The sequence below is a fragment of the Martes martes genome (genome assembly GCF_963455335.1).
Source record: "Martes martes genome assembly, chromosome: 7".
Lineage (NCBI taxonomy): Eukaryota > Metazoa > Chordata > Mammalia > Carnivora > Mustelidae > Martes > Martes martes.
In genome coordinates this window covers 51,906,979-51,931,209 of record NC_137894.1, presented here as the reverse complement: position 1 = coordinate 51,931,209, position 24,231 = coordinate 51,906,979, and the positions used below count along the sequence as shown (strand labels likewise).

General features: G+C 37.9%; 1 protein-coding gene across 1 annotated transcript; it reads right to left on the bottom strand.

Moving 5' to 3' along the window:
• Positions 1-23,104: 23,104 nt before the first annotated feature.
• Positions 23,105-24,043, bottom strand: LOC308346808 (olfactory receptor 4L1-like; the record flags this gene model as incomplete). The annotated part of the gene is made up of 1 exon (XM_080809853.1): positions 23,105-24,043. One exon carries the CDS (start codon positions 24,041-24,043, stop codon positions 23,105-23,107), a length of 939 nt encoding a protein of 312 aa, XP_080665979.1.
• Between the last annotated feature and the right edge of the window lie 188 nt (positions 24,044-24,231).

Sequence of the window (24,231 nt, the reverse complement as noted above, 5' to 3'; positions counted from 1 at the left end):
GCATAACAGTATTCATTGTTTTTTCAGCACACCCAGTGCTCCATGCAATCTGTGCCCTCCCTAATACCCACCACCTGGTTCCCCCACCCTCCCACCCCGCCCCTTCAAAACCCTCAGGTTGTTTTTCAGAGTCCATAGTCTCTCATGGTTCACCTCCCCTTCCAATTTCCCTCAACTCCCTTCTCCTCTCCATCTACCCTTGTCCTCCATGTTATTTGTTATGCTCCACAAACAAGTGAAACCTTATGATACTTGACTTTCTCTGTTTGACTTATTTCACTCAGCATAATCTCTTCCAGTCCTGTCCATGTTGCTACAAAAGTTGGGTATTCGTCCTTTCTGATGGAGGCATAATACTCCATAGTGTATATGGACCACATCTTCCTTATCCATTCATCCGTTGAAGGGCATCTTGGTTCTTTCCACAGTTTGGCGACCGTGGCCATTGCTGCTATAAACATTGGGGTACAGATGGCCCTTCTTTTCACTACATCTGTATCTTTGGGGTAAATACCCAGCAGTGCAATTGCAGGGTCATAGGGAAGATCTATTTTTAATTTCCTGAGGAATCTCCACACTGTTCTCCAAAGTGGCTGCACCAGTTTGCATTCCCACCAACAGTGTAAGAGGGTTCCCCTTTCTCCACATCCTCTCCAACACACGTTGTTTCCTGTCTTGCTAATTTTGGCCATTCTAACTGGTGTAAGGTGGTATCTCAATGTGGTTTTGATTTGAATCTCCCTGATGGCTAGTGATGATGAACATTTTTTCATGTGTCTGGTAGCCATTTGTATGTCTTCATTGGAGAAGTGTCTGTTCATATCTTCTGCCCATTTTTTAATATGATTGTCTGTTTTGTGTGTGTTGAGTTTGAGGAGTTCTTTATAGATCCTGGATATCAACCTTTTATCTGTACTGTCATTTGCAAATATCTTCTCCCATTCCGTGGGTTGCCTCTTTGTTTTGATGACTGTTTCTTTTGCTATGCAGAAGCTTTTTATCTTGATGAAGTCCCAGAAGTTCATCTTTGCCTTTGTTTCCTTCGCCTTTGGAGACATATCTTGAAAGAAGTTGCTGTGGCTGATATCAAAGAGGTTACTGCCTATGTTCTCCTCGAGGATTCTGATAGATTCCTGTCTCACATTGAGGTCTTTTATCCATTTCGAGTTTATCTTTGTGTACGGTGTAAGAGAATGGTCAAGTTTCATTCTTCTACATATAGCTGTCCAGTTTTCCCAGCACCATTTATTGAAGAGACTGTCTTTTTTCCACTGGATATTTTTTCCTGTTTTGTCAAAGATTATTTGACCATAGAGTTGAGGGTCCATATCTGGGCTCTCTACTCTGTTCCACTGGTCCATGTGTCTGTTTTTATGCCAGTACCATGCTGTCTTGGTGATCACAGCTTTGTAGTAAAGCTTGAAATCAGGTAACGTGATGCCACCAGTTTTATTTTTGTTTTTCAACATTTCCTTAGCAATTCGGGGTCTCTTCTGATTCCATACAAATTTTAGTATTATTTGCTCCAGCTCTTTGAAAAATACTGGTGGAATTTTGATTGGAATGACATTAAAAGTATAGATTGCTCTGGGCAGTATAGACATTTTAACGATGTTTATTCTTCCGATCCAAGAGCATGGAATGGTCTTCCATCTTTTTGTGTCTTCTTCAATTTCTTTTAGGAGTGTTCTGTAGTTCCTCGAGTACAGATCTTTAACCTCTTTGGTTAGGTTTATTCTGAGGTATCTTATGGTTTTTGGTGCTATAGTAAATGGAATCGATTCTCTAATTTGCCTTTCTGTATTTTCATTGTTAGTGTATAAGAAAGCCACTGATTTCTGGACATTGACTTTGTATCCTGCTACATTACTGAATTGCTGTATGAGTTCTAGTAGTTTGGGGGTGGAGTCTTTCGGGTTTTCCATATAAAGAATCATGTCATCTGCAAAGAGAGAGAGTTTGACTTCTTCCTTGCCAATTTGGATACCTTTTATTTCTCTTTGTTGTCTGATTGCTCTTGCTAGGACTTCTAATACTATGTTGAACAAGAGTGGTGAGAGTGGGCATCCTTGTCGTGTTCCTGATCTCAACGGGAAGGCTGCAAGCTTTTTCCCATTGAGGATGATATTTGCTGTGGGTTTTTCATAGATAGATTTGATGAAGTTCAGGAATGTTCCCTCTATCCCTATACTTTGAAGCATTTTAATCAGGAACGGATGCTGGATTTTGTCAAAAGCTTTTTCTGCATCAATTGAGAGGATCATGTGGTTCTTCTCTCTTCTCTTATTGATTTTTTCTATCACATTGATTGATTTGCGAATGTTGAACCATCCTTGTAACCCAGGGATGAATCCCACCTGGTCATGGTGGATAATCTTTTTAATGTGCTGTTGGATCCTGTTTGCTAGGATCTTGTTGAGAATCTTAGCATCCATATTCATCAGTGATATCGGTCTGAAATTCTCCTTTTTGGTAGGGTCTTTGCCTGGTTTGGGGATCAGGGTAATGCTGGCTTCATAGAAAGAGTCTGGAAGTTTTCCTTCTGCTTCAATTTTTTGAAACAGCTTCAGGAGAATAGGTATTATTTCTTCTTTGAAAGTTTGATAAAATTCCCCAGGGAATCCGTCAGGTCCTGGGCTCTTGTTTTTTGGGAGGTTTTTGATCACTGCTTCAATCTCGTTACTAGATATCGGTCTATTCAGTGTGTCAATTTCTTCCTGGTTCAATTTTGGGAGTTTATAGTTTTCCAGGAATGCATCCATTTCATCTAGGTTGCTTAGCTTATTGGCATATAACTGTTGATAATAACTTCTGATGATTGTTTCTACTTCCTTGGTGTTAGTTGTGATCTCTCCCTTTTCATTCATAATTTCATTAATTTGGACTTTCTCTCTTTTCTTTTGGATTAGTGTGGCCAATGGTTTATCGATCTTATTGATTCTTTCAAAAAACCAGCTTCTAGTTTCGTTGATACGTTCTACTGTATCTCTGGTTTCTACCTCGTTGATCTCTGCTCTAATCTTGATTATTTCCCTTCTTACGTGTGGAGTTGGTTTGATTTGTTGTTGATTCTCCAGTTCTTTAAGGTGTAGAGACAGCTGGTGTATTCTGGATTTTTCAATTTTTTTGAGGGAGGCTTGGATGGCTATGAATTTCCCCCTTAGGACCGCCTTTGCTGTATCCCATAGGTTTTGGAGTGAAGTGTCTTCGTTCTCATTGGTTTGCATAAATTGTTTAAGTTCTTCTTTGATCTCCTGGTTGATCCAAGCATTCTTAAGCAAGGTGGTCTTTAGCTTCCAGGTATTTGAGTTCCTTCTGAACTTTTCCTTGTGATTGAGCTCCAGTTTCAAAGCATTGTGATCTGAGAATATGCAGGGAATAATCTCAGTCTTTTGGTATCGGTTGAGCCCTGATTTGTGACCCAGTAGGTGGTCTATTCTGGAGAAGGTTCCATGTGCACTTGAGAAGAATGAGTATTCTGTTGTTTTAGGGTGGAATGTTCTGTATATATCTATGAGGTCCATCTGGTCCAATGTGTCATTCAATGCTCTTATTTCTTTATTGATTTTCTGCTTCGATGATCTGTCTATTTCTGAGAGAGGCGTGTTAAGATCTCCTACTACTAATGTATTCATATCAATATGACTCTTTATCTTGATTAATAGTTTTCTTATATAATTGGCTGCTCCCATATTGGGGGCATAGATATTTACAATTGTTAGATCATCTTGGTGGATAGTCCCTTTAAGAATGATGTAGTGTCCTTCTGTATCTCTGACTACCGTCTTTAGTTTAAAATCTAATTTATCTGATATGAGAATCGCTACCCCGGCCTTCTTTTGAGGCCCATTGGCGTGAAAGATGCTTCTCCATCCCTTCACTTTCAGTCTGGGTTTCTTTAGGTTCAAAATGGGTCTCTTGTAGACAACATATGGATGGGTCCTGTCGTTTTATCCAATCTGCAACCCTGTGTCGTTTTATGGGTGCATTTAGGCCATTCACATTGAGAGTGATTATTGAGAGATACGTTTTTATTGACATTGTGTTATCTTTGAAGTCTTTCTTTCTGTCAATTGTCTCTATATTTCTGTTCAATGCTATTCTTAGGATTTTTCCTCTTTTATAGAACCCCCCTTAATATTTCCTGCAGTGTCGGCTTGGTGGTTGCATAGTCTTTCAAGCCTTGCCGGTCTTGGAAACTCTTTATCTCTCCATCCATTTTGAATGTCAGTCTTGCTGGATAAAGTATTCTTGGCTGCATGTTCTTCTCATTTAGTGCCCTGAATATATCTTGCCAGCCCTTTCTGGCTTGCCAGGTCTCTGTGGACAGGTCTGACGTTATTCTGATGGGCTTTCCTCTGTATGTAAGGAGCTTCTTTGTCCTAGCGGCTTTCAAGAGATTGTATCTACAATTATGATTCCTCAATTTTACTATGAGGTGCCTGGATGTTTTTTTTGAATTTATAATCTTGGGGGGAGACCTTTCTACTTCTAGTACATGAACACTTGTTCCATTCGCAAGATTGGGAAAATTTTCATGAAAAACTTGTTCCACTATATCTTCTAGACTTCTTTCTTTCTCCTCCCCTTCAGGGATTCCAATAATTCTGACGTTGGAACGTTTCATGGCATCATTTATTTCCCTGATTCTGTTTTCGTGGCTTCTAAGCTGTTTGTTCCAGGCTTCCTCCTGATCCTTTCTCTCTATTTGTTTGTCCTCCAGATCACTAATTCTATCTTCTGTCTCAGTTACCCTAGCTTTTAGAGAATTTAGATTAGATTGGAACTCATTGAGAGCGTTGTGAACCTCATCCCTGGTGGCCTTCAGCTCTGCCCTAACATTATGAACCTCCTCTCTGGTCGCTTTCAATTCTGCCCTAATCAATTCTGTTTGGTCATCCATGGCTTTCTCCAACCTAGCTATTGCCTGGATAATTGTTAGCCTGAATTCTCTTTCTGACATATTGTCTATGTTGATAGCCGTTAGCTCTGTTGCAGAAGGCCCATCCTCTGTATTTTTCTTCTGTTGGGGATTCCTCCTCCTAGTCATTTTGGTGAGAGATGACTGGACAGATGTAGCTGGATGTATTGACTGTGGTGCAGTCAAGGTGCACCCTGGAACGCTTCTGAGCACTCAGGATTCCCCACCCAAATGAGAGAAAAAAGAAAAGAAAAAGAAAAAAGAGGGAGAGAGAGAGACAGGAAAAAAAGGGAAGATAAAAGAGAAGGTTCAGCCCAAATGGGCCCCAGGGTAAGATTTATGACGTATACAAACAAAAACAGACAAACAAAAAGACTGATAAAAGTATATGACGAGAGAAAATATATACATATATATAAGCAAAAAAAAGGAGGTGGCTCGTCAAGAAGAACCCCAAGTATAAGATTTATATACTATCAGGACAAACATAAATACACAGAGACACTGGCAGAAGAAAAAGATGGGAGCATGGTTATAGATTCTCGGTGTGGGCGAGGAAGGTTATTTTGATTCTTCCTGGATGTATCTTGATATCTTTGTTAAAGGACTCAACTTTCCTAAGAAAAAGGGGGATTAAAAATTGGTTCACCTATAGGGGTAGCATTGCTTGGAGAAAGGGGGTTACCTTGAAGTTTAACTCTATATGAATATTAGAAAATAAAAATTAAAAAGGAATAAACTGGACTAAACTAAATTAAAATTTTTTTTAAAAAATTAAGAAAATGGAAAAGCAAAAGAAAAACACATGTGTATGTATCAAAAAATTCAGGTTAGAAGTTTATCATGGAATTTGATGTACTGGACATCTCACTGTGATGGTAAATAGGTTAAAAAATTATCTATATAAAAAAAGAAAAAAAATGAACCAGAATAGTGGGAAAGAATTAAAAATAAAAGTTGTATCTATGAAGTGTTGGTGGTTGTTCTCTTGTAGTCTTTTTTTTTTTTTCTTTCCTGATTTGTTTTCTGGGGGAGGGGGCTGCCACGTGGGTTTTCAGTCAATGATGTTCCCTGAGTTAAGTCCTCCCTCCCCCCTCAAGGGGGTGGGCTCTGAGAAAAACAGTTTTTTCAGGTTTTTGTTCTCTGGAGGTTTTTATGTTTGTTCACTTCTTTTCTCTCGCCTTGACAGCTTTTGATGGTTTTTGGAGGTTTAGAGGAAAGAAAACTGTACCCCAACCTCCCTCTCAGAGAGAAGCCTCAGTCTGCTCCCCTGCAGGTGCTGCAGCCGCTGGGCCGCTGGCAGAGCAGGTTCTGAGTCGCGGTCCCTGGGGATGCAGGATCTCCTGCTTGTACGCAAAACCAAGGCAGCTGTGGCTGTCTGGGCAGCTCCAGAGCGCCAGAGAGGTTCCAAGCAGCGATCGCACACTGAGATTTTCCCGCTGGCTGGGGCTAAGAGCGCCGGGCTTGTGCGCACCTCTCCCAGGGGAGGGTTTGGGGCGCGGCGCCTCCAGCTCTATCGGCTCTATGGCCGCGTGGGTCTATCACCGCGTGGGTCCGACAACACCAGGCTGGGTGTTCGTGCACCTCTCTCATGGGAGGGTGAGGCACGTGCCCATCTTCAGTAAGGTGCGCGTTCTGCCGTCTGGTGTGGCTCCCAGCCCCTCACGGGAGCCGGGCTCCACCCGTTCTCGGGCGCACTGGCAGCTCCGGGACAAAGACCAGGTTTCTCTGCCGCACTCTCTGGCTCAGCGCCAGGGGAGGCTGCCCTGGGTCTGGGGACTTAAGCCCCTATCCCTAGCCTCCCCGATTCCCACAATTTCCCCGCGCAATCGTTTGCTATTTTGAGTGCTTTCAACAAGACTCCAAGTTAATGCTGGTCCCCAGATGTAGGGCACTCTCGTATTGGGGTATTATATTCCAATCGGTCGCCTCTGGTGGCTCCCTCCCCCTTTTGTTTATCTTCCGATATCAGTCCGACGTTCCCACTCCACTTTACCTGCCCACTGGCGTCTTCTGGCCCCCGTAGAGATCCAGACGTGTATAATTCTGATCTCAGGCTGATTTCATGGGTGATCGGAGTTCTTTGGTAGGTAATCAGCTCACTTTAGGGTACAGGTTGAAAAGGCGCCTCCTCCTACTTCCCCGCCATCTTGTCTCCCCACCGAATTTCTAACTCTTTCTATTTGTCCTTAATACCTATATCAAATAATAGGTTCTCAGTGGATCTTTTCCTAACAAGCCAAGTCAGAATTAATGTTTCTCTTCTCTGTGCCCCCATGGTACTGCCTTTGCACCTAGTGATTTCATTATATTTACATAAGTTTCTGTCATTCTTCCAAGATTATGAATTTTTAAAATTTATTTATTGTCATCTTAGCACCTGCCAAATTGACTGACATACTATGGAGGCTCATGTTTCTTTCTTAAGTGACAATAAATGCAGCCATTTATTGAGGTTCTGCCTTTTGCTAGATTCTGTTTTTAGGAACTTCACATAAATCATCTCACTTAATTTTCTTAACTCTGAGTGAAATTTTCTCTATGGCTCATTTTCCAGAATGTCTGACATATTTCCCAAACCTGATACTGTGCATTTCACTAATTATAACAAGCTCAGCTAACAATTGCTATTTTGTGTGAGCTTAACAGGCAAATGCATTGACTTTATTATGTTTGCAACATCTCTTTTGCTTACAAGTTCAGAAGCAGCTATAGGCAGTGTGTTCAGGTGAGAAAGATGGCCAGGAATCTTTGGAATTCATGGATAAGAAGGAATAGATGACTAAGATGTATAAACTCCAACCTAGGGACTTCTTAATACAGTTTGTATTAGTATTAGGTAGCACCAATAAGTGCTAGAAATTTCCAGAAATCCTCAAAGGGTAATTTTATTGGGAATTCTTTCTGTTGAGGGAATAATGCTACACAAAGAAAGTTTTGTAATGATTTCATCTTTTAGAATAAATGATAGTTTTAATAGGCTAGATGAGGTGAGACCTACCAGGGTGATTAGAGAGATTTTTAGTGCTGGTGGCTTGTTTTCTTCTGATGCCTTCAGGTGGCTGTGAGACCACTAATTGTTTAAAATTTGGGGTTTTAAAATAATCCGATTAAGTGGATTTTGTTGTTACTGGTGCCAGCAAAATGACTATTTGGAGCCTTATTATTTATATGACTCATTTTCAAATAAATCTCTCCCACAGATGGAGATACCGGATGGATGGAATGTAAACCCTCTACCTGCACCTTGGCAGTGAGTATGGTTTGAAAATTTGTCTTAAAAAAAAAAAAAAATCCTTTATTGGCAAGGCACTGTTACTCTAATGGAATTACCAGAATGTGAAGATGTTAAAACCTTTTTAAGAAACCACAAAACATAGACATCTGTCTCTACATATAAATCATTTGCAATGACCTCAAGTATAAAAGCAGAAATATGTCACCTCCTTACTCCAGGGAAGCTGTGATCATACTAATTCCATAGAATTTAAATGTGGTTCAATCCCTCTTTGTCTAAGCATCCTACAAGGGGATGATAGAAGTGGAAAGTAGTTTTTTTTTTAAATTAATTTATTTATTTTAATAAACATATAATGTATTTTTGTCCTCGGGGGTACAGGTCTGTGAATCGCCAGGTTTACACATTTCACAGCACTCATCATAGCACATACCCTCCCCAATGTCCATATCCCCACCACCCTCTCCTGTCCCCCCTCCCCCCAGCAACCCTCAGTCTGTTTTTTGAGATTGAGTCTTTTATGGATTGTCTCCCTTCCGATCCCATCTTCTTTCATTTTTTTCTTTTCCTACCTCCCCCAAACCCCCCCCACATTGCATCTCCACTTCCTCATGTCAAAGAGATCATATGATAGTTGTCTTTCTCCAATTGACTTATTTCGCTAAGCATGATACCCTCTACTTCCATCCATGTCGTCGCAAATGGCAAGATTTCATTTCTTTTGATGGCTGCATAGTATTCCGTTGTGTATATATACCACTTCTTCTTTATCCATTCATCTGTTGATGGACATCTAGGTTCTTTCCACAGTTTGGCTATTGTGGACATTGCTGCTATAAACATTTGGGTGCACGTGCCCCTTCAGAGCACCACGTTTGTATCTTTAGGATATATACCCAGGAGTGCAATTGCTGGGTCATAGGGTAGCTCTATTTTCAGTTTTTTGAGGAACCTCCACACTGTTTTCCAAAGCAGTTGCACCAGCTTGCATTCCCACCAACAGTGTAGGAGGGTTCCCCTCTCTCCGCAACCTCGCCAGCATCTGTCATTTCTTGACTTGTTAATTTTAGCCATTCTGACTGGTGTGAGGTGGTATCTCATTGTGGTTTTGATTTGTATTTCCCTGATGCCGAGTGATGTGGAGCATTTTTTCATGTCTCTGTTGGCCATCTGGATGTCTTCTTTACAGAAATGTCTGTTCATGTTCTCTGCCCATTTCTTGACTGGATTATTTGTTCTTTGGGTATTGAGTTTGATAAGCTCTTTATAGATTTTGGATACTAGCCCTTTATCTGATATGTCGTTTGCAAATATATTCTCCCATTCTGTCAGTTGTCTTTGCTTTTGTTGAGTGTTTCCTTTGCTGTGCAAAAGCTTTTGATCTTGATGAAATCCCAATAGTTCATTTTTGCCCTTGTTTCCCTTGCCTTTGGCGATGTTCCTAGGAAGAAGTTGCTGCGGCTGAGGTCAAAGAGGTTGCTGCCTGCGTTCTCCTCAAGGATTTTGATGGATTCCTTTCTCACATTGAGGTCCTTCATCCATTTTGAGTCTATTTTCATGTGTGGTGTAAGGAAATAGTCCAATTTCATTTTTCTGCATGTGGCTGTCCAATTTTCCCAGCACCATTTGTTGAAGAGGCTGTCTTTTTTCATTGGACATTCCTTCCTGCTTTCTCAAAGATTAGTTGACCATAGAGTTGAGGGTGTATTTCTGGGCTCTCTATTCTGTTCCATTGATCTATATGTCTGTTTTTGTGCCAGTACCATACTGTCTTGACGGTGACAGCTTTGTAATAGAGCTTGAAGTCTGGAATTGTGATGCCACCGACTTTGGCTTTCTTTTTCAATATTCCTTTGGCTATTCAAGGTCTTTTCTGGTTCCATATACATTTTAGGATTATTTGTTCTATTTCTTTGAAAAAATGGATGGGATTTTGATAGGGATTGCATTAAATGTGTAGATTGCTTTAGGTAGAATAGACATTTTCACAATATTTGTTCTTCCAATCCATGAGCATGGAACATTTTTCCATTTCTTTGTGTCTTCCTCAATTTCTTTCATGAGTACTTTATAGTTTTCTGAGTATAGATTCTTTGCCTCTTTGGTTAGATTTATTCCTAGGTATCTTATGGTTTTGGGTGCGATTGTAAATGGGACTGAATCCTCAATTTCTCTTTCTTCTGTCTTGTTGTTAGTGTAAAGAAATGCAACTGATTTCTGTGCATTGACTTTATATCCTGACACATTACTGAATTCCTGTACAAGTTATAGCAGTTTTGGAGTGGAGCCTTTTGGATTTTCCACATATAGTATCATATCATCTGCAAAGAGTGATAGTTTGACTTCTTCTTTGCCGATTTGGATGCCTTTAATTTCTTTTTGTTGTCTGATTGCTGAGGCTAGGACTTCTAGTACTGTGTTGAACAGCAGTGGTGATAACGGACATCCCTGCCGTGTTCCTGACCTTAGCAGAAAAGCTTTCAGTTTTTCTCCATTGAGAATGATATTTGCAGTGGGTTTTTCATAGATGGCTTTGATAATATTGAGGTATGTGCCTTCTATCCCTACACTTTGAAGAGTTTTAATCAGGAAGGGATGCTACACTTTGTCAAATGCTTTTTCAGCATCTATGGAGAGTATCATATGGTTCTTATTCTTTCTTTTATTAATGTATTTTATCACATTGATGGATTTGCGGATGTTGAACATACCTTGCAGCCCAAGAATAAATCCCACTTGGTCGTGGTGAATAATCCTTTTAATGTACTGTTGCATCCTATTGGCCAGTATTTTGGTGAGAATTTTCACATCTGTGTTCATCAAGGATATTGGTCTGTAATTCTCTTTTTTGATGGGATCCTTTGATGGTTTTGGGATCAAGGTGATGCTGGCCTCATAAAATGAGTTTGGAAGTTTTCCTTCCATTTCTATTTTTGGAATAGTTTCAGGAGAATAGGAATTAATTCTTCCTTAAATGTTTGGTAGAATTTCCCTGGGAAACCATCTGGTCCTGGACTTTTGTTTGTTTGGAGATTTTTGATGACTGTTTCAATCTCCTTACTGGTTATGGGTCTGTTCAGGCTTTCTATTTCTTCCTGGTTCAGTTGTGGTAGTTTATATGTCTCTAGAAATGTATCCATTTCTTCCAGATTGTCGAATTTGTTGGCGTAGAGTTGCTCATAGTATGTTCTTATAATTGTTTCTATTTCTTTGGTGTTGGTGGTGATCTCTCCTCTTTCATTCATGATTTTATTTATTTGCATCCTTTCTCTTTTCTTTTTGATAAGTCTGGCCAGGGGTTTGTCAATCTGATTAATTCTTTCAAAGAACCAGCTCCTAGTTTCGTTGATTTGTTCTATTGTTTTTTTAGTTTCTATTTCATTGATTTCTGCTCTGATCTTTATGATTTCTCTTCTCCTGCTGGGTTTAGGCTTTCTTTTTTGGTCTTTCTCCAGCTACTTTAGGTGTAGGGTTAGGTTGTGTATTTGAGACCTCACTTGTTTCTTGAGAAAGGCTTGTACTGCTATCTATTTTCCTCTCAGGACTGCCTTTGTTGTGTCCCACAGATTTTGAACCGTTGTGTTTTCATTATCATTTGTTTCCATGAATTTTTTTCAATTCTTCTTTAATTTCCTGGTTGACCCATTCATTTCTTAGAAGGATGCTGTTTATTCTCCATGTATTTGCATTCTTTCCAAATTTCCTCTTGTGATTGACTTCTAGCTTCAGAGCATTGTGGTCTGAAGATATGCAGGGTATGATCTCAATCTTTTGATACCAGTTGAAACCTGATTTATGACCCAGGATGTGGTCTATTCTGGAGAATGTTCCATGTGCACTAGAGAAGAATGTATATTCTGTTGCTTTGGGATGGAATGTTCTGAATAGATCTGTGATGTCCATCTGGTCCAGTGTATCATTTAAGGCCTTTATTTCCTTGTTGATCTTTTGCTTAGATTATCTGTCCATTTCAGTGAGGGGAGTGTTAAAGTCCCCTGCTATTATTGTATTACAGTCAATGTATGTCTTTGATTTTGTTATTAATTGGCTTATATAGTTGGCTGCTCCCATGTTAGGGGCATAGATATTTAAGATTGTTAGGTCTTCTTGTTGGACAGACCCTTTGAGTATGATATAGTGTCCTTCGTCATCTCTTATTATAGTCTTTGGCTTGAAATCAAATTGATCTGATATAAGGATTGCCACCCCAGCTTTCTTCTGATGTCCATTAGCATGGTCCATTGTTTTCCACCCCCTCACTTTAAATCTGGAAGTGTCTTTGGGTCTAACATGAGTTTCTTGTAGGCAGCATATTGATGGGTTTTGTTTTTTTATCCGTTCTGATACCCTGTGTCTTTTGATTGGGGCATTTAGCCCATTAACATTCAGGGTAACTATTGAGAGATATGAATTTAGTGCCATTGTATTGCCTGTAAGGTGACTGGTACTGTATATTGTCTCTGTTTCTTTCTGATCTACTCCTTTTAGGGTCTCTCTTTGCTTAGAGGACCCCTTTCAATATTTCCTGTAGAGCTGGTTTGGTGTTTGCAAATTCTTTCAGCTTTTGTTTGTCCTGGAAGCTCTTTATCTCTCCTTCTATTTTCAATGATAGCCTAGCCGGATATAGTATTCTTGGCTGCATGTTTTTCTCGTTTAGTGCTCTGAATATATCATGCCAGTTCTTTCTGGCCTGCCAGGTCTCTGTGGATAGGTCCGCTGCCAATCTAATGTTTTTACCCTTGTATGTTACAGACTTCTTTTCCCGGGCTGCTTTCAGGATTTTCTCTTTGTCGCTAAGACTTGTAAATTTTACTATCAGGTGACGAGGTGTGGACCTATTTTTATTGATTTTGAGGGGCGTTCTTAGCATCTCCTGGATTTTGATGTTTGTTCCCTTTGCCATATTAGGGATATTCTCTCCAATAATTGTCTCCAATATACCTTCTGCTCTCCTCTCTCTTTCTTCTTCTTCTGGAATCCCAATTATTCTAATGTTGTGTCGTCTTATGGTGTCGCTTATCTCTCGAATTCTCTCCTCGTGTTCCAGTATTTGTTTGTCTCTCTTTTGCTCAGCTTCTTTATTCTCTGTCATTTGGTCTTCTATGTCACTAATTCTTTGTTCTGCCTCATTTATCCTAGCAGTGAGAGCTTCCATTTTTGATTGCACCTCATTAATAGCTTTTTTGATTTCAACTTGGTTAGATTTTAGTTCTTTTATTTCTCTAGAAAGGGCTTTTATCTCTCCGGAGAAGGTTTCTCTAATATCTTCTATGCCTTTTTCAAGCCCGGCTAGAACCTTGAGAATCATCATTCTGAACTCTAGATCTGTCATATTACCAATGTCCGTATTGATTAGGTCCCCAGCCTTTAGTACTGCCTCTTGTTCTTTCTTTTGTGGTGAGTTTTTCCACCTTGTCATTTTGTCCAGATAAAATTTGCTTTCTCCTCCTCTAGAATTCCGCTGTTCTTGGTGAGTGAAGTTGGTCTTGGCTGGGTTTCTTGTTGATCTTCTGGGGGAGGGGCCTGTTGTGGTGATTCTCAAGTGTCTTTGCCGCAGGCGGAATTGCACCGCCCTTGCCAGGGGCCGGGCTAAGTAATCCGCTTGGGTTTGCTTTCAGGAGCTTTTGTTCCCTGAGCGCTTTCCATAGAGTTCTGGAGTCCCGGAATGAAGATGGTATCCTCCCAATCTCCAGCCTGCAGGAGCCGAGAACTTGGGGTCCCGGTCCTCAGTGAGCCCTCAGAGAAAAGCGCCCAACCGCCTCTGCTTCCCTGACCTCCGGTTGCACCCAGAGTAAAGCAGTCAGTCGCTGGCACTTGGAGAAAAGCTCCTGGTCGCTTCCGTCTCCGTGGCCTCCAGCCGCACTCCGAGCCCACCCAGCCTGCAACCGGCACAAGGTAACCCCGGGCTGAGAGCTCACTCCTTGGCTTTGTCGCTGTAGCTGGCTTCCCTGCTCTAATACCTGCAAGCTCTGCGGCACTCAACACCCCCGGTCCTTCTGTGACCCCGCGGGACCTGGGGTAACGCTGACCCCGTGTGGGCTTCCCCCTGGTTTCACCTCTGGAGCAATGTCCCTCTGTGGAGCAGACTTTTAAAAGTCCCAATTTTGTGCTCCGTTGCTTGGCCGCTTGCCAGGAGCTGGCCCCTCCCCCTGCGGTCTGTCTTCCCATTGCTTTGGATTCACTTCTCCGCAGGTCCTACCTTTCAGAAAGTGATCGATTTTCAGTTTCTAGAATTGTTGCTCTTCTCTTCAATTTCCCCTTGGATTTGTAGGTGTTCACAATGGTTAGATAAGCTATCCAGCCAATCTCCTGCTACCCAATGTCGTCTCAGCCTGCTAGCACTCCACTATCTTGACTCCTCCTGGAAAGTAGTTTTCCAGTGTCTGAACTTTGAATCAATTACAGAATCAAACCTCATCAGCAGAGAATGAGGAATTAATTCATATAAAATGTTGTTATAATTATGAAAACAAAATGACATTCTTTACATGTTGGTAGCCAGCTATTATATGATGTAGACTCTTAATTTGAGGTCCAACTCAGTGGTGATACAGATATGAGAAGAAAGTGAATGATCTGAAAAGTTAGAATAAAATTTATGAGACTCTCCTGGTAAAGCAAGTGGTAGTACTGATCTGACATGAATACTTTAGTCCCAGGAGATAAGGGCTTGCTAGTTGTATCACAAGCTGCCATAAAGCATTTGGATTGTGTTCCTTTTCTACTTTTTTCATATATTTATGAGAACATTTGAGACACACAGCTGTGATGAACAATGGGGAATATCTTTATGACTATATATGGCAGTCATATGACCTGATATTTCCAGGATATAGTGTTAAATGAAAAAAACAGAATAATGTCCACAGGAAGCAAGTAAAAAGGATAACAAAAGAGGAGAGAACAACATATCTGGACATTTGTGTGCAATGAAACATAGGAAATGAATTACTGAACAATGAAATTGGTTACCTATAAACATTGAGTGGCAGAAAATTAAAGAAAGATTGAGGAATTATTGAAGATTTATTTTAAAAAAGAGTCATGATAATGAAATACAACTGTGATTCTGGATTGGTCCTGGACCAGAGACTTTGCTTTCTAAAAGGACATCATTCACAAAATTGGCATACAATTAAATAAGGTTGATGGATTAGATATCTATGTCTTATTGATTTCCAAATTTAAAAATTACATTGTTTTAGGAAATACACACTGAGGTAGAAGAGCATTATGTCTATAACTTAAAGTTCAGAAATAAAATTATATGTGTGTGTGTATATATATATATATAAATAGATATATTACCTATGTATTGTATACATGTGAATATGTATACATGTATAATTATATCTACATACACACATATAATTTAACATATGTACATATCTATATACCTTATATATACACATATTTACACAAATATATTTATTCTTTTGCATACCTATATTATCTTTATATCTACATATAAAGACCAGTATTAAATATTAATATTATAGCAGAAACAAGTTTAACTATGACAAGAAAATGAAACAAAGTGATATTTGCAAGTTGAAAATAGTGATATTATGGAGAAAATTTAAAACCTGTCTTAGAAGATGTGAATTACAATTTGATTAAATGGAAGTACCTATCATGCTCGTGAGTGAAATGACATAACATAGCAAAGACATCTATGTTATCCTAAATGTATCTATTCTATTAAAAATTTGGCTGTTTAAAAAAAAAACAAACTGACAATGAAACATGCATAAGTAAAGGTGAATTTTTGCTAAGTGAACTTTGAGTAACAAAACAGGTGAACACATCAAGTAGATATTAAGCCATATATGAAGTCATAGCATGAAAAATAATAAAATAATGGTAAAATAAAAGACAAGTAAATGGAACTGAGTAGAAAACTCAGATCACATATGTGTATACGCATACATTTATGTTCTAAAATACACACGTGTAAGTATATGTATATATGAGATTACATGTGAGTATGCATATGATATACATATATAAATTTTTATACATGTATATACACACACACTTACTTATGTGATAATCAAGCAGAAATGTGGAGAAAGGACAGATTAATTTGTAGCTGCTGCTGAGACTAGTGGTTAACTAAGAGAAGAAGAATAAAGTTGGGTCCCTACCTTCCAAATATACAAAGGTGGGCTCCAGAAATATTTAAACACAAAATGTGAAAAATGTGATAATATATTGAGGAATATCTGTGCAGCATATGGTTGAAGAAGAATATTTTATAATCTGATATTTTAAAATGAATACAAAGTCAAATCTTCAATAAATTTCAGAACACAATTTTTTTTTTTTAAAGATTTTTTTTATTTATTTATTTGACAGACAGATCACAAGTAGGCAGAGAGGCAGGCAGAGAGAGAAGGGAGGAAGCAGGCTCCCTGCTGAGCAGAGAGCCCGATGCGGGGCTCGATCCCAGGACCCTGGGATCATGACCTGAGCCGAAGGCAGAGGCTTTAACCCACTGAGCCACCCAGGCGCCCCTCAGAACACAATTTTTGTTCAGTCATGGAAACTAGAGACAGAAATAATAAAAAATTCAAAATAAATATTTGTGGGGTGTCTGGGTGGCTCAGTGGGTTAAAAGCCTCTGCCTTCAGCTCAGGTCATGATCCCAGGGTCCTGGGATCGAGCCCCACTTCAGGCTCTCTGCTCAGCAGGGAGCCTGATTCCCCGCCTCTGCCTTCCTCTCTGCCTACTTGTGATTTCTGTCTGTCAAATAAATAAAAATTAAAAAAAGAAAAGAAATATTTGTAATATATTAAGTTGACAAGGATTAATATCTAGATGACTGCTGCCCACTAGAATTTTCTATGATGATGAAAATGGTTTATAACCATTTTCATGTCTTATATAACCAGATAACCATGTCTTATCCCATATAGTCGCCACTATCTACATACAGCTATTAAACACCTGAATCTGAGTGTCTTCAATTTAATTTTAATTTTATTTATTTAAGTTCATTCAAGTTAGCATTTAAACAGACATATGTTATTAGCTACTATACTGAACAGAAGGGCCAAATCTTAAAAAGTAGTTCGTAGAAAAGCTTGAATAGCTGATAAGTGTGAGAGGGATGCCAAATTCACTGATAATCAGAAAAAATGGCAAATTAAAGCAACAAGATATTATTTTATGTTGAAACAAAAGTTTAGAAAGGCAAATTATGTTAAATTTTGTAGTGGAGACATGAGCAATAAGGACTCTTGCTCTGTAGTTGGAATTAGAGTCATTCTGGAAAGCTATCATTACTGATTTAGTGAAATTGCATGGGTAAATGCTTTATTATCGAGTTTTTTTTCTTTTCTGGGTGTTTATCTTAGGGAAATTCTTATCCCTTCATAGGGCTGTTGGACAAATAGTAATCATGAAATCATTTATGGTAATAAGAAATCATAAGCAATTTAACTGTCTGTCTTTTGGTGAATAGGTTGTAAAGTGAGTTTATTTGTACTATTGCATAATAGCAATGCTTTGAAGTAATGAGCTCTCTTTGTATAAAATAATATGAATTTATTCAGAGGAGAAGAATAGAATAGCATTTTGTAAATTAAAACACTAAATTTCATAAAATAACAGTTCTTATTTCATAAAGAAATTGGCATATTTAAAGGGAGATAAATACATTTAGAATGAAAGAATTGCAGTAAATAACTAATTTAGGAAGAAGACGTGAAAATAAATGAATGACATGAAAATAAATAGACTCTAGTGTTCAATAAACTGAGACATTGTTTTATCTCTATGGTACAAAACAGTTACAAAAAAAAAGTTAAGGGAAAAATGATTGATATATGTTGTCTGGTGTTCTAAATCTTTTCTTGCCTGCATGATGTAAAGAAGCAATTAATTAATTAAGTCCTGTCTCAAATTTTTGGCTAATCATTTCTCTTAAAAATTACAGAGAATGAGCTTATGTATCTGACAAGGTATGTTAATGATTCCTGCAATATAATCAGTTGCTTAGTCAAGCAGTGTTATTAAGTAACTACTTTATGGCAGACACCCACTAGGGATATTCCAGTGAATAAGATAGACATGGTCCTTGACTTCATGATTTCTTTATGTCCTAATGGGAAATAGAAATAGATGCAAACATTTGATTAAATAGTATATGGTCTGATGACCACTATGAAACAGCAAGCTAGGCTGCTCTGGAATCCTACAACAGAAAGTCCCAGTCAAGTTTGGAGGGTTAGGGAAGGCTTCTCTCAGAAGATGATGTTGAAGCTTTCCCTGAAAAGTGAGCAGGCTTCAGTGTAGAAAAGATGGTGATAGGTGGAGGAGCTTATACTCAACTTTTAAAAATAAGCTAGGGGTGCCTGGGTGGCTCAGTGGGTTAAAAATAAGCTAACATCACTGCATTTTAAACTGCTTTAGACAATAGAAAAAGAGAGAAAATTATACAATGAACAACTCGAAAACAACTAGTAATCAAACCTGGAAAGATAAAAGGCAAAAGAAAAGCCATATTATTACAAACTGGAGTTTAAGCCACAGACAAGGAAATACTGGCAATATAAAGTCAATCTGTTAGTATAACAGATTAAGTGAAAAAAGATAACAATTATCTCAAAGTGCGCATAAACTTTTTATAAATTCAATAATCAATTATATTTTAAAAAGATTAGAAATTAGGGGTGCCTGGGTGGCTCAGTGGGTTAAAGCCTCTGCCTTCATCACAGGTCATGATCCCAGGGTCCTGGGATGGAGCCCTGCATTGGGCTCTCTGCTCAGCAGGGAGCCTGCTTCCTCCTCTCTCTCTGCCTGCTTCTCTACCTACTTGTGATCTATGTCTGTCAAATAAATAAATAAAATATTTAATAAAAGAAAAAGATTAGAAATTAATAAAATAAACATTTTAATTTTAAATTATATTATTTTAGAAATAAACACTATAAATTCAGGGGAAAAATGTTTTTGCTTCAGCATTGTACTGGTGGTTTCAGCCAAAAGCAATACGACCTACCAAAAATCACTAAATATTATAAAATAAAATGTAACAAAATAAAAAGATATGCTACATTGATTAATTAGAATAATCAAAATCATAAAGTTTTTTATTTATAAATTAATCTATAAATTCTGATTTTAATTGCTATTCAGAATTGTTTTTGAAGAATTTGACAATTTATCCTGAAATCATGTGGTAGAGTTGATCAATAAGAACTAGGATATACTTAAAGTAGAGCATTTGAGAGTGCAGATTCACTATGACAAATAACAACTCTGTTTAAGATAGTGTAGTGTTGTCACTGACAAACGAAATGACCAATTAAAGTATTGACAGAGACAGAAACAGACCCAAGCTTACAATGGACTATTGATATCTGGCAAAAATGACATTTCAGTGAGCAGGGAAAAGCTTTTCAGTAGATGGTATTTGGATGTCTGTTTATATCCATATAAAAATAAATTAGGTTCCTATCAGATACCAATACAAAATTTAACTTCCAGTTGGATTAAATAATTAAATGTGATAAAAGAAAAAGTTTAAAATTATAAAAAAGAGAAGACAATATTTGGGGCAATTAGTTGTAAAGATGTATTACATAAGAGACAAAATCAGAAACCCTAAAGGAAAAGTAATTAAATGTAATTATTTTAAATTTGTGTATTTATAAACAGCAGAAGGTGTTAATATAATCTATGAGTGAAGGTATTTTCAGTTCATATAATAAATATAGTGAAAAAGCCAGCTATAGAATGAAAGAAAATATTTACAAATCATACATCTGATGAACAGTTAATATTGAAAAGTAAATGAATAAAAAAACAAAAAGCGGAATCAGACTTATAAATACAGAGATCAAAGCAATGTTTGCCAGAAGGAGGGGTATTAGAGGGTTGGGCAAAATGGATGAAGGGGAGTGGGAGGTACAGGCCTTCAGTTATGGAATGAATAAGTCACAAGGATGAAAGGTAGAGCATAGGGAATATAGTCAATGTATTGTGATAGTGCTGTATGGTAACAGATGCCAGCTACACTTGTGGCCAGCATAGCATAATGTTTAGACTTGTTGAATCACTATCTTGTACACCTGAAACTAATGTAACACTGTGTGTCAATTATATTCAAATAAATTATAATAAGAAGAGTTAATATCCGGAATCTTATAAAGAACTACAATTTAACAACAAAAACCAATAGTTTAATGAGCAAAGGACTTGAATGGACATTTATCTTAAAAAAAATACACAAATAGCCCACAAGCATATGAAAAAATGCCCAATATCACTCATTGTCAGGGAAAGGCAAACCAAAACCACATCTGGTAGGGTGGTCACTTTGAAAACAAAAAACAAAAAGAATCCAGGAAATGACAAGTGCTGGTAGGCATATGGAGGTGAGGAGGAATTGGAAACTTTGGCACTGTTACTAGGAATGTAAATAGTGGAGCTGCTCTGGAAAACTCTGAAGGTTCCTCAAAAAAATTAAAAACAGAATTGCCATATGATACAGCAATCTAGCCTCTGGGTATATATCTAAAAGAATTGGGTGAGAAGGGGTGTCTGGGTGGCTCAGTTGGTTAAGTGTCTGCCTTTGGCTCAGGTCATGGTCTCAGGGTCCTGGTATGGAGCCCCACATCGGGCTCTCTGCTCAGCCGGGAGCCTGCTTCCCCCTCTCCCTCTGCTTGCTTCTCTGTCTACTTGTGATCTCTCTCTGTGTCAAATAAATAAATAAAATCTTTAAAAAAATAAAAAATAAAAGAATTGAAAACAGGTTCTTGAAGAGATACACATTCATGTTTGTTGTGGCATTATTCACAATAGCTAAGAGGAGCAAGCAATCTAAATGTCCATCAGAGGATGAATGGATAAAGAAAATGTGGCATGTATCTATGATGGACTAGTATTCAGTCTTAAAAAAAAAAATCCTGTTACATGTTATCATATGGTTAAAATTTGAAGGCATTATGCTAAGTGAAATAAGCCAGTCACAAAATGACAAATGCTGCATGATTTGGTTATATAAACCTAAAGTAGTCAAACCCTTAAGATGCAGAAGGTAGAATGGTGATTGCCAGGAGCTAACAAGAGGTGGAAGGGGAAGTTTTTTGTGAATGAGGATAGAGTATTAGTTTTGCAAGATGAAAAATTCTAGAAATCTTTTGCACAAAAAGGTGCACATAGTTAACACTACTGTACACTTGAAAATGTTTAAAATGTTACATGGTTTTAACCACAATAAAAAATGAACCAGAGAAGTACATTTTTAGACAGATACGTCATAAAAACATTAAACTGAGTAAAAAAAATAAATTTTAGAATAATGACATTTATATAGATTCCATTTATATCAAGTTAAAAACATGCAAAATGTTTTTATACACACTATATGAAAAATGAGGAAAATAATTTTTAAAAACATATGAAGGGGGCGCCTGGGTGGCTCAGTGGGTTAAAGCCTCTGCCTTCGGCTCAGGTCATGATCCCAGGGTCCTGGGATCAAGCCCCACATCAGGGTCTCTGCTCAGCAGGGAGCCTGCTTCCCCTCCTGTCTCTCTGCCTGCCTCTCTGCCTACTTGTGGTCTCTGTCTGTCAAATAAATAAATAAAATCTTTAAAAAAAAACATACAAAGGAATGATACTGGAGTAGATGATAGTGATGATCTTTGCTGCAATAAAATAACTAGGTGTAGATGGTTGCTTTGGAGTCTTTATTATTGCTAATAATCCATTTTTGTAGTAAAAGAATCTGAAATAAATGTGGCAAAATGTTAGAAATTTGATAAAGCTACATGTTATATCAATGTCTACAGTTAATTCTAGGGTGAATTAATTAATAAGAGATAGATACAAATATATATGCCCAATAATCTTTAGGGACCCGGTTCCTATCCTCTTCAATGTGTTTTTTAAAATAAAATTTTAGTCTAAAACATATCATGCATATGTATCTAAGAATACATCTTTAAAGCACCCTTTAGTCTATAATTAGTATATTACACATATCATCTAAGAGGCAATGATGAAAAAGTATTGGATAAAAGCCTATAGAAAGGTTCCTGAGCATTTGGGAGAAAGCAGGACATTTGAATTTGATATCAAAGAGGCCATACAATGTCTTTTCATTTTTATACCCATGAACCATAGATGAACATTTTAATTTAATGCACTTTATAAAAGGTAGGCAGCTTGACTACTTCCTGCTTTGTTGTGATGTGATTGCCTGGAATATACAGGGGCTTCTTCATTTTCCCTTGTCCATGGGGATTAACATGATAGTAATGCTCTTACTTGATTCTTGAGAGATACAGGAGAACAAATATGTATACAAACATGAAGGAAGGAATAAGGTAAAATGAGCTGTGTAATATGTATATCAGGTGGAATTTCTGTTCTTTTAAGGAAGAAGTATGTGTTTCTTGTGAGTAAATGACACTTAGATCTATATACTCATAGAAACTAATCTGTTTACCTTGTTAAAAAATAATTCTTACACATACTAGGATCCACAAAACTGTGAGTTTATGTGTGTGTGTTTAGGAGTTTGTAAGAGTTCATATAATCTTACACACACTTAGTCAACTAGAGAATTTAGTTGAAAGTCCCCTAATTCTGAATTAAAAATAGATAAATAAATTCCTTTTTGATTCTTCTTTATTTGGTGAAATTTAGTCTTGGGTATTTCTCGGTTTCCAACTATAGTTAGTGAGTCAGTTTTTTTTCTATTTAATTCTTTATTACATTAAAAAATATTAACCTTAAGTGAATTGAATTTTAACTAAAATAATCATTCTTCCAATAAAACCAAACATGTTATAGAAATATAATGATGGAATATTTGATAAATTCAATGTATATTATGAATATTTTTAAAAGCTACAAACAGAATGAATTAATATCAACTGATTCTGAGATGTACATGGGCTTTGCACTGAAATCTTCATCATCGTGCTTATTGCCTAGAAGGTCTGTCTGGATCTGATGTGTTGGGTCCTCAGTCTATTCATAGCTGCTTTCATTTCCTGGTTTCTCAGAGTATAAATAATGGGGTTCAGTAAGGGTGTGATAACCGAGTAAAACACAGAAAGAAATTTATCCACTGAAAAGCTACTGAATGGCCAAGCATAAATGAAGATACATGGCCCAAAGAATAGAGTGACCACAGTAATGTGAGCAGACAGTGTGGACAGTGCCTTGGAGAGTCCACCAGAGGATCGACGTCGGACAGTTACCAGAATGACAGTGTAGGAAATGAGCAGGAGTATGAAGCAGATAAAAGACAACAGTCCACTGTCAGCAATTACCAGTAACTCCAGAATATAGGTCTCTGTGCAGGCAAGTTTTAGAACTAGAGGAAGGTCACAAAAAATATTGTCCACTATATTGGGGCCACAGAAGGGCAAGGTGATAGTAAAAACCATTTGGCTCATCGTATGCACAAAACCAACAGCCCATGATAGCAGCACAGAGCCCACGAGGACCCGGCGATTCATGATGGATGTGTAGTGAAGAGGTTTGCATATTGCAATGTATCGATCAACAGCCATGACTATGAGAAGAGTCATCTCACTGCCACCTAAAAAATGGAGGAAGAACATCTGAGCCATACAGCCCCACAAAGAAATAGTTTTATTCTCCCTGAGGAAATCTGTGACCATCTTAGGGGTTGTGATTGTGGAAATAGACATATCCAGGAAGGAGAGATTTCCAAGGAGGAAGTACATTGGTGTGGAGTACAGAAGTGAGTCAAAGGTTATGGTGATGACGATGAGAAGGTTTCCTGCCACAATCGCTGCATAGGCCAACAAAAATATGAAAAAAAAGAAAATCTCAAGTTCCCAAGTGTTGGTGAGTCCTAACAAAACAAACTCAGATATTGAGCTATTCATTATATCCATCTAGTCTATGTAGGGGTTGTCAGAAAGTCATTAAAATGTAGAGTATCTGAAAAAAGTGATAATTTAAACTGTGAGAATTTTGAAGATATAGACATATAGAAAGTATTTGATTCCTATAGAAAGAGAAAAGATGAACATTTCTGAAAAATACATTTAATTTATTAATTCAAGCAGCATTCACATTATCA